The sequence below is a fragment of the Pteropus vampyrus genome, unplaced genomic scaffold, assembly GCF_000151845.1.
Source record: "Pteropus vampyrus isolate Shadow unplaced genomic scaffold, Pvam_2.0 Scaffold138, whole genome shotgun sequence".
Lineage (NCBI taxonomy): Eukaryota > Metazoa > Chordata > Mammalia > Chiroptera > Pteropodidae > Pteropus > Pteropus vampyrus.
In genome coordinates, this window is record NW_011888919.1 from 2,572,484 (window position 1) to 2,583,809 (window position 11,326).

Here is an 11,326-nt window from a genome sequence, read left to right on the forward strand (position 1 = left end):
AAATGGAGTTATATGGTATGTTTTATTTGTTTAAGCCTTCTTGAGCTTGACATGAAGTTTCTCAGATTCATCCACGTTGCTGAGGCCGGTAGTTAGCTCTTTTTCATTGCTGTGTAGTATTCCATGGGATTCGTTAACGACTCTTTTCCCATTCACTTTTCTTTTTCTATTCACTTCTTGATGGGTATTTGCATTATTTCCCGGATTGATCATATTAGAAAGCAAATCTGATCTTGTCCCCTGCTGATTGAAACCCTCTCAAAATATCTCCACCTTTCTCAGAATTAATTCAAATCCTTTCTCAGGGCTCAAAATGCCCTGAATGGTCTGGCCTCTGCTTGGTGCTTCTGCCTCGGTTTCCACCTTTCTCCCCTCACCCTCTGAGCTCCGGGTGCATGTGCTGCTCCCTCTGCTTTGTAATGTGCTCTCTCCCCACCCTGACCTGTTTCAGGGCTAAATCCTGAATGTCTTTGAGATCATACACGAATTTCATCCTCTGGGAAGGCTCATTGACCAGCCCCCACCTCTAGACTCTGTATCTCCTTGTAGCTCCCTACACTTCTTCCTTCATTGTCCTCGTCGTAAATAACAATTTGTATGATTATTTGATGAATATCTGTCTCCCCCATCAGACTGTGAGCTCTGTGAGGACAGGCATGGCTCTGTCCTAGTCTCCAGGTCACCCAGACCAAAGCTGGCACACTTTATTTTCCTGAGTGCCTAGTGTTGAGTAGAGCCCTCTGTGAGCCTCAGTACTCTCCCCTCTACCCTCTAAACACAGACTTTCTCCTGAGAACTGTCAGAGAACCTGGACTCCCGCCATTTCCCTCCTTGGCAACTGTGGGTGACGCATCCAGGGGCGGGTGTCCCGCCCCACAGCGGACGCTGATTTGGCCTGGTTGGGCAAGGCCAGGGTTGCCTGCGGGGAGGTTACTCATCCTGGGCTCAGGTAAGAGGGCCCGGGTTGGGAGGCGGCACACCTAGGGGGGACGCTGAGGGAGCAGGATCGAACCATGGACCCCACCAGGAAAGCAGGCGCCCTGGCAGTGATCTGGACTACAGGCTGGCTGCTGCTGCTGCAGATGCTGCTGCTTCGCGAAGGTGGGTCTGCTGCCGGGAGGGGGCGGAGGGGGTAGAATGCGGGCTATAGGAAGGAGGGTTCCTTCTCTCCCTACAGAGAGGGCTGCGGGAAGGGTCCCCCATCCTAGGCAGAGGGGACTGTGGGAAGGATTGCTGCTTTGGCAGGCTGTGGGAAAAGTTCTTTCACCCTGAGCGGAGGGCTAATGTCAGGAGGTCCCCAGCCCTCATCAGAGCGGTCTCGTGGGAGGGGATCCCTCACTGAGCCTTCTTGATTGTGGGAAAACTTCTCCCCCTCTGAGCGAAAAACTGGGACAGTGCCCCGTGGCCCCGTCCATGGCAGGGATCCCCCACCTTGGGCATAAGGCGCTGTGGGAAAGATGCTCCCACTGCAGGCATAGGGGCCTTGAAGGAAAGGGACAGTGTATCTCATGACAGATTTGTGAGAACGTTCTCCTGACTCCTGCCCTGGAAAAGGCGTGCGATAGGATTGTCTCCTTCTGGGGGCCGAGGGCGTGGGAAGGGCTATTTCTCCTTTGGGGGTGCGGGGGGATGCCTCAGTAGGGGTCGGTCATTCTAACTCGGTCATGCACCCCCAGGAGCTCAGGCCCTGGAGTGCTACAGCTGCGTGCAGAAAGCAGATGACGGATGCTCTCCGCAGAAGATGAAGACGGTAAAGTGCGCGCCGGGCGTGGAAGTTTGCACAGAGGCCGTGGGAGCGGTGGAGACCAGTGAGTGGGGACCCCGGGTCCATGCGTCTACTACCCCGTCAGGCTCTTCCAGCCAAGCCCCGCCTCCTTATAGTTCCGCCCTTCCCTCTGAACTTGGCCCCGTCCCTCCCTTTCAGCCTAGCCCTGGCCCTTTTAGAGCTTAGAGGGATGGCGGGCTGGGAGTTGTGAACTGGGTGGGGTGAAGCCCGGATCTGGGCCCTCATCCCCTTCGAGGGCACACCCTATCCATTTCCGCTCCACCACTGAGACCTCCCTCCCCACTCTGTCCCTGCCAGAATCTTCTCTCCCTCTCCTCCCGCCAGACTCCCCTAATCAGTGGGACCCTGTAAAGGTCTTGCAGGTTTCCTAAGCTGAGGCTCCGACTCTCTGACCCACTCGCAGTGGAATCCCGCTCCCAGGAGGCTCCACCCGTCTCCGATCCTGAGCCTTTTTTTGTCAGTCTTTCAGTTCCTTCGGATGTTGCTTCCTGCGGTTCCGCCCCTTTATGGCTCTGCCCCTCGATTCTGTCCGTGTCTGGCAGCCTGGCAGTCCCTCAGACTCAGCTTTTTGAGGTTCCGCTCCTCCATCTGCGGTTCTTTCCTCCTGGATCGGCTCTTTTTGAGGGCCCCGCCTCCTCTGACCCCGCTCCCTCCTCTTTCCACAGTCCACGGGCAATTCTCGGTGGCAGTGCGCGGCTGCGGTTCGGGACTCCCCGGCAAGAATGACCGCGGACTGGACCTTTACGGGCTTCTGGCCTTCATCCAGCTGCAGCAATGCGCGCAGGACCGCTGCAACGCCAAGATCAACCTGTCCACGCGAGCGCTCAATCCCGCAGGTCGGTGGAGGCGGAGCGCTAGGCCCGCGGGGGGAGCCACCCGGGCTGAGCCGCTAGGGGTGATCGCCAGCTGGGCGCGGGAGAAAGCAGCACGTGCTGGGGGCGGGGCCACGCTCGGGGGCGGGGCCAAACGCAGCAGGCGGGATTTCATTGCTGCAGGCCCCTTTGATGTGGACGCCAGGGGCGGGTTAGGAGGGCGGGGCCACAGGGTGGGCGGGGCTAGAGGTTGACTAGCGTCCGTCGAGGGGCGGAGACGTGGGCTGGTGCGGACCCCGGACCGCCTGTGCTTTTCCAACTTTCTCGACCCTTCCTTCCAACCCGCTCCCCTCGCAGGCAATGAGAGTGCGTACGAGCCCAACGGCGCCGAGTGCTACAGCTGCGTGGGGCTGAGTCGCGAGGCGTGCCAGGGTACCGCGCCGCCCGTCGTGAGCTGCTACAACGCCAGCGACCGAGTCTACAAGGGCTGTTTCGATGGCAACGTCACCTTGACGGCAGGTGAGCGAGCCCCGAGTTGTGGTAGCCTTTCTGAGGCCTCCTGGGCTCTAGGTATCCCTTCACCCAGAGAGTTCCCTCCTTCCAGTGCATTCTGGGAACTGCAGACTAGACCTAAGTGCTAGCCTTGTCCTAGAGCGTCATGAGAAATGCAGCAGCCCCGTCCCTAATAGCGTAGGGATGGAGATGCTTTTGTCCCGGAGTTTTTTGGGGAAATACATTTCTATAGAGGCCTGCCAAGTGCAGCGTGCAGGGATGTGCAATGGGAAATGTATTTAAACCTTCAAGCTTCTGCCCTGGCATTGCGGATAACCTTGTTCCGACTCCTTAAAACTCAAGGGGTTAGGGTGTCCACCTGACCACGCAGGAGAGATGTAGTTCAGCCTCCTGAACTCTGTCTCAGGGAACCGTGCGAGGTGAAGTTCAAATGCCATTCCCTGCCAGGTGTGTTATGGGAGATGTAGTTCTGACTCTGACTAAATATTGGCAGAGTTGTGGGAAGAGGTATGCGGAAAATGTGAGAGGTGTTGTACTCCTGTAGAAACCTTTCTTCTAAGGCATCGTGGGACTTATGTAGTTCAGCTTACACAGATTTCCTCTCAGACTGCAGTGGGACATGTGGGACAGAGATTGGGACAGTGTTTCTCAAAGTGGGGTCCGAGTTGAGATTGATGGGATTAATGGGTGCGGAGCCCTTTAGGGGTTCTTGCCTCTTAGGTTTCATTCTGGCTGTGCCTACCTCCCTCCCTCCAACCACCGACCTACCTGTGTCTCCCTCCTGCAGCTAATGTGACTGTCTCCCTGCCTGTTCGGGGCTGCGTCCAGGACGAGTTGTGCACCCGGGACTCGGCGACAGGCCCGGGGTTCATACTCAGTGGCTCCTGCTGCAAGGGGTCCCGCTGTAACTCGGACCTCCGCAACAAGACCTACTTCTCCTCGAAATTCCCACCCCTTGTCCTGCTGCCCGCCCCTCATCCCACCACTCTGGCCCCAACCACCCCTGTCACTACTTCTGCCCCAGCCCCAACCATGCGCACCTCTGCCACCTCTACCACCTCTGCCACCAAACTCACCAAACCCACCCTGGCCTCAACCAGCCAGACTCCTCCAAAGGAAGTAGAACCTGAGACCTCTCACAAAGAGGAATCTAGCTTGGCTGGAGGTGCTGCCGGCCACCAGGACCGTAGTAATGTGGAACAGTACCCCGCAAAAGGCGGGGCCCATAATAAAGGCTCTGCAGCTCCCTCGGCTGGGCTGGCGGCTCTGCTATTGGCTGTGGCTGCTGGTGCCCTATGAGCTTCTTCACCCAGAGACCTCCTTCCTGCCCTACTCCCCTGGCCCTAGGCACCCTCTCTTCCCTTTCTCATCACTGGACTGGGCTGGCCCAGCGCCTGTTCTTCCAATCTCCTCCCAGTTTCCCCAGCTTCTGCTGCACTGGTTTGCAGCTTTGGGAAATAAAGTTACCGTTGTATATATCCTGCCGAGGTGTTCTAGCTTTTGGAGGGCAGCAAATGTATCCCCCTCATCTTTGTCGCTCCCTTGTCTCCTCATGGTGCCCAGGACAGAGAGGAGTCAGAGCTGTCACAGGGATCATGGGGGAATCAATGATAAGCTTCCTGTTCGCTTTCTCACAGCCGACCTGGAACATGGGGAGCGGAGCGGGATAATGGTTCCTTCCTCTGATGGCTGCTGGTCCTGCCCCTCCATCTTTGTGGGAATCATTTTGGCATCTGTCTTCCTTACTAGACTGTGAGCTCCTCAAGGGCAGGGATTGTGCCTTAGGCCTCTGTGTGGTCAGTTTCTGGCGAGTAAATGCCTCAATAAAAGTTGGGTTACTTTGTACAGTGTTTCGAAGGAGTCATTTCCACCTCATTTCTTACAATACCCTCTTGAAGGTGAGCTGGGGAGGGAACGCCGAGAGCTTCGGCAGAGAAGATGAGATCTGGAGTCACAGTGCTGGACGAAGTCCCGGTCTGCCCTCCTTTCATCTCCTGGTTTAGCCAGCTTGTGGGTGACCCACTGGGGAGGGGGAGATGGGTGCCTAAGGGTGAATGGTGTCTTCAGCAGTGCTAGGGAGCAACGGGTTGTACACCACTCCCAGGTACCACCCACCTTGCCATCTCTCTGGTTTCTTAAGAATCATTCAGTGGGTTCAACCACTGTGTCCCATTTGTCCGAAGGGCTTGAAGGTGCTGCTTGTCAGTTTTTTCTTCCCACTGGGGACTTCGGGCCTGAGTCCCATCTCCATCTCCTCCAATCATGGGAAGGCATAGAGGCCCCAAGGAGGAAAAGCCCGGCTTGGGAATGAGACGGGTTGGCAGGCTTTGGGGCTGCTCGATGAAAGGGAATAGTGAGATAATAGTAGTAATATTGCCAATATCACTATTAATAGGGAATCTGAGGTTATAACAAAACGATAGTAAATAATGGCTAGAGTAACAAAATAGAGAAAAAGAGCATGAGTGAAGTGCAATTGATAACCTCAGTAATAGTAACTATAGTTACAGGGATGTTAGTCATTTTTAAAAAGTCTTACCAGATACCAGGCCTGTCCTAAGGGTATTTTTGCATCCATCATGTCATTTAACTTTCCATATAAATTCTCAAATGGGATGATTGGAGAAACTGAGGCGCAGAAGGGTGAAGTAATTTAACCCACAGCAAGAAATACATTTATTATGTGCCAGGTGCTGTTTTAAGCGCTGCACTCGGATTAACATTTTTAACCTACACAACCATCCTATGAGATAAGTATTAATTATCTCCTTTTTACAAGGCCCAGAGAGATTGAGACACTTGCCCCAATAAGCAGTGGAGCCCAGATTTGAACCTGGGCAGACCGGCTTTACAGGGCAAGATGGCTGTAACTTTTCCCTCGGCTTGACTAAACTTTAGACAGGCTTCTTCCTGCCTCTCCCTGACTTCCTTTTCACTGGGCACTTTCAGAGTCCAGATGGCCTAACCACAGAGGCCCCAGACCTCTCTTAACTTGGAGCATTTACTTTAGAAAATGTGTCCTCCCAAATTCTTTTGCTGCTCCTTTGAGATGTATGTAGTTTTCTTTAAAAGCCTCTCTGGTTTTACAGCCCAGGAATTACCTTTCTCAAGGGCCCAGGAACCATCTCTTTGAAACATAAACATCAAAAGAGGTAGCACCTCAATCTTCCAGTCTCCCTAGGGGAGCGAGAGCCTAACGGCACTGGGTGTCTTTCTCCCAGTTGTAAAACTACCTTCTGTCACGAAGAAAGTTTCCTTTTCTTTTGAGTAATGCTAATTACAAACAGAGATGACCTCCTCCTCACCCCGGCTCTTAAAAACCCAGCCACCCTTTGTTTCAGCTGAGATGCTCTCAGGCTGAGTGCTGGCCACTCTCCCTATTGCAGTATCCTTGAATAAAGTCTTCCTTCACCTGAAACTAATATAATATTGACTGGCAACTGTAACTGAAAAATGAATTTTTTTTTTTAAGTTTTCCTTGCCCATTTCATGCTGTCCAAGGCAGTTTTTTTTTTTTTTTTGCTTTGACAAGCACGGGCTACTAACCAGTGAGGGGGAGCAGTGTTTTGCTACCTGAAATATGCCTTTTTTGGGATATTTTTAGCCGGTTATTTTTAAGAAACGAAAGACTCAAGGAGAGCCTTTTACCTCCCCCTTATATCCTAAAGGAATTCAGATGGAAAACCCTGCTTAAATGAAAGGAGCTGTCACCTTAGCAGAACATGAACCAAGTGTGGCAGACAGGGAGGAACAGAGCAAAATGTTTGTTAGACTGTTCTCTGTGTCCCATTGTTTCTCGGTGGCTGGCAAGGATTTGTTTACCAAATGTTCACTCCTTTTCATCTGCCTGTGAATTGCCTACCTTCCCTTCGAAGTCCAAAGCACTACGCCTCTTTCTCCATAGCTCAAGATGGCATATAAAAATGCCTCAACTCTCCAGGTTGTCTTTGGGTCCCCTATGCTTACAGAACTCCTGTATGTACATATGTAATCAATTGGGTTATTTTCTCCTGTTAATCTGCCTCGTGTTGATTTGACTATTAGACCAAGCCAGGAGAGCTTAGAAGGGTAGAAGAAAAATAACTTTTCTTCCCCTACACCAGCGTGTTACATAGTTTCAGGCCAACAGCTTGGTTAACAGGAGCCTGTTTTTGGCATCTTGGTGGTATAGGTCTGAGGACTCCCAGGTTCCTGAGGATGTCAAGGCTGGAATTCCTTCTCTCCTCACCTCTACTCCTGGGGGCTTTTCCATTTTTTGAAGGAGGTTCCAAGGTGGAGGAAGAGACTGTGGGATCACCCAGCCCTCTTGTGTAGTGCAGCTGAGGGGGGCTTCTGACAGGAAGGCTGCTCTGGCCTCTCCCAGCGTGTCCTGACCCCACTCCCTGTGTCCTGCTGGTAACTGCTAGTCTATAGTCCATGTCCATGAGTCTCCGTTTGTCCTGTTCATTTGTTGCTTTTAGGTTTATATCCCACATATAAGTGATATGTGGTTTTCAACTTTTTCTGTCTGGCTTATTTCGCTTAGCGGGATTATCTCGAGGTCTCTCCATGTTGTTGTATATGGCAGTATCTCATCTCTTCTTATGGCTGAGTAATATTCCATTGTATATACATACCACAGCTTCTTAAGGGATAATATTTTTTAAAAGGTAAAATCACAGCTCTCACACAGATGAAAAATGACCACGTGTCAAAAGTTTTGTCGAACTCGTTCATTCATGAGGGAACCAGTAAAATGTTACAACCAGTTCAAAGGAGAATGCACAGAACACAGACATACAGGGGATCATGGATGTTGAATTAATAATGGAAGTCAAACTGGTCAGTATCCGGAGGGAAGAGAATAATCACCTGTATCCTGCCAGGTGGGCAGGAATCTTCTGCATGACTGTTAGTGTACTGTCAGGTTAGCATTACCGTCATAGTTTAAGGTAAGGAAAGGTGGAGATAACCCAGAAGGGTGTGTTACGCAAGACACCAGGTAATCCTTTCTGCCCATCACAAAAGCTTTCACTTCTAGAAGCCCCTGGCGTGGTGGAAGAAGCCCAGACACAGTCTATTCTGATACGGTGCCATAAGAGTTGCAGTAGGACGTCCTCCAAGTACAGGTGAGGGACAGAGGAAAGATGCCCTTCAGGTGTGGTTCCCATGGTGGCACCTCCTTCACCTCCATAACTTTGCGGCCACCCAGTGTGTCCATTTCAGGGCTGATGTAACAAAGTCCCATAAACTGGGTGCCTAAAAACAACAGAAATTTATTGTCTCACAGTTTTGGAGGCCAGAAGTCCAAAATTAAGGTGTCGGCTGGGTCGTGGTCCCTTTGAAGCTTCTAGGGAGGGATCCTTTCTTGTCTCTTCCAGCTTCTGGTAGCCCCAGAGGTTCCTTGGCTTGTAGATGCATCACTCCAATCTCTGCCTCCTTTACATGAAGTTCTCCCTGTCTGTGTCCCAATATCCCTCTTCTTATAAGGGCACCTGAGTTTATATTGAGGTAACTTTTTAAAAAAAGTGCCTAAGGTTGGGGGCTGGTTGCCAGGGGAACCAGCCCATGCTTGGAAGGCTGGAACTTTCAATCCTATCCCCCTGACCTCTGGGTGGGGGAAGGAAGGGCTGGATGTTGAATCACTTGCCAACGGCTAATGATTTAATAGATAATGCCTTTGTAATGAAGTCTCCATAAGACAACCAAAGAGATGAGATTTATGGAGCTTCCAGGATGGTGAACATGTGGGAAGGTGGTACACCTGGACAGGACATGGAAGCTCAGCATCCTTTCCCTGGAACTTGCCCTGTGCATCTCTCCTATCTGGATGTTCTGAAGTTATGTCTTTTTATAATAAACCAGTGACCTATTAAGTAAAATGCTTCTTCGAGTTCTGCGAGCCACTCTAGCAAATTAATTGACCCCAAGGAGGGGGGTGTTGGAACCTCCAATCTGGTCAGACGCACAGGTGACAACCTTGACTTGACATCTGAAGGGTTTGGGGGGAGTTAGTCTCGTGGGACTGGGCCCCTTAACCTGTGGAATCTGAGGCTATGTCCAAGTAGATGGTGTTGGATTGTGTCAGAATTGAGTTAATTGCTTGCTGGTGTTGGAAAAAGCATACATCCCATAGATGCTAGCATGTTCAATTTTGCAGAGTAACAGGATATTTACATGGTCACAGATTATCTCCCCACAAGATACTTATTGATCACACATGGGAAATAGCAATATAAATTCGGAAAAACCTGGTGGCCACCACTGTAACTGAGTGATCAAAGTGAATATTACCAGTCATGGGGAAGACACTGAGAAAGGACACAGCGTCACTTCTGTGATATTGGGCAGAATGTGCACAACCTGAATCTAAGCCTGAACCGAGGTATATTCTACAAAATAACTAACCTCTGCTCTTCAGAAATATCCAAGCCATAAACACAAAGAATGAAGGAGGCCCTGTTCCAGATGAGACCTGACAACTGAATGCAGAGCATGACCCAAGATTTTCATTTGCTATAAGGGACGTTACTTAAGCGCTTGACAAAAATCTCAAGCAAGGCCACAAATTAGATAATTTATATCTGATGTTAACTTCCTGATTTAGACAAATGTACTATGGTTACATAGGAGAATGTCCTTGTTTTTAGGAAATACTTTGAGGCGAAGGGATAACAAGTCTTCGACTTACTCTCAAACTGGTCAGGAAAAAAGATTTAGACATATATAGAGAAAATGATAAAACGAATGTGGTAAAACATTAACTCTGGGGAATTCGGTGGAAGAATATATGGGAATTATTTCTGTCATTTTTACAACTTTTCTATAAGTCTGAAATTAATGCAAAAAAACCCCCACAATAATAATACTAAAATGAAATAAATAATAACCTACCTACCTCATAGATATAAAAAACGGTTGACGGTACCTAATTTTTTAATTTTTTTTATTTTGTGATGGTTACAATCTCAAAACAAAACAAAACTAGACAGGTATGGTGGAAGCATCACACAATCAGCCGACACACGTTGGTCCAGGAGTGCCAAATGCAACAGAGTGCTGGTTTTGGTCACCAGTCTCGTGCTCATCTTCCTGGTAGCGATTTCCGTCTTAACAAAAAGCATTCTTTATTATATTAACATAATGTTGTTTGGGAGAGTCTCAAAGACGATATTCTAAGGGAGAAGACAAAAGAATGCACTCTGTGTGATTCCATTTATGTGAATTTCAGGAAGAATCAAAACTAGCTTCAGAGTAGGGCTTACAACTGCGGCCGGGGTGTGGATGGTGGACAGTGAAGGGTATGAGGGAGTCGTCTGTCACATCACAAATGTTCTATATCTTGATTCATGACGTCTTTACTCAGGTGCATATAAATATAAATAACGTGTGTAAGATTCATGTGATTTTACATCTGATTCACGTGCTTCATTGTACGTCTGTTGCTCTTCAATAAAACATTTTTTAAATTAAAAAGCAATGGGCTAATATAAAACAAGACAGTACCTGGCATCTAGCAAGCACTCACTAAGCATTATTATTTCTTTTATCTTTATGTCTCTGGTGCCTTATGGAAAATAGGTGTTTGCCAGGTAAATGCTTGTTCAGTTTCTAAAAGCATCCATTGTTTCTCTGTACCAGGCTCTGTGTAAGCGCTTTCCATGCACCGCTGAATATTCAGAGCCTTCTTGCGAAATGGTATTAGCATTTTGTTTTCCAGCTCTGATCATGAAAAATTTCACACCTACAGACAAGCTGGAAAGATCATGAAATGATCTTTGCTCTCCATGGAGATCCAAAAACTAACATTTTGCAAGGCCCACTTATGATGCAAACACCGAGATACAAATAAGATTAAGTGGCTTCCTCAAGATCTCCCAGAGCTGGGATTGGGTCCCTGGGAGTCACCGTAGGGAGTGTCCCCCAAACAACTAGTTTGCGTGGTAGGTGTTGGGGGACACAGATGGGGAGGCCCTGCCCTAACCTTCCACAGCTCACCATTTAGTGCTGTATTGTTTAGTACAGTAGCTACTAGCCACGTGTAGCTGTATATATTTAAGTTTAAATTCATTAAAATTAAATAAAATTTAAATTCAGTTCCTCAGTCACATTTCCCGCGCTCAAATCGCCACATGTGGCCACAATACGGATGGTGCAGATATAGAAGTTTCCATTATTACTGCTCTGGACTCTAATGGGTAATAGAGAAAAGACCTATGATTTTAATCCACCTGGC

General features: G+C 49.3%; 1 protein-coding gene across 1 annotated transcript; it reads left to right on the forward strand.

Moving 5' to 3' along the window:
- The first annotated feature begins 905 nt into the window (after nucleotides 1-905).
- Nucleotides 906-4,924, forward strand: LYPD3 (LY6/PLAUR domain containing 3). Its single transcript, XM_011368053.2, has 5 exons — nucleotides 906-1,101; nucleotides 1,677-1,808; nucleotides 2,452-2,622; nucleotides 2,956-3,117; nucleotides 3,899-4,924. The coding sequence occupies exons 1-5, from the start codon at nucleotides 1,014-1,016 to the stop codon at nucleotides 4,408-4,410; spliced, it is 1,065 nt and encodes a 354-aa protein (XP_011366355.1). The 5' UTR covers nucleotides 906-1,013; the 3' UTR covers nucleotides 4,411-4,924.
- The last annotated feature ends 6,402 nt before the right edge of the window (nucleotides 4,925-11,326 follow it).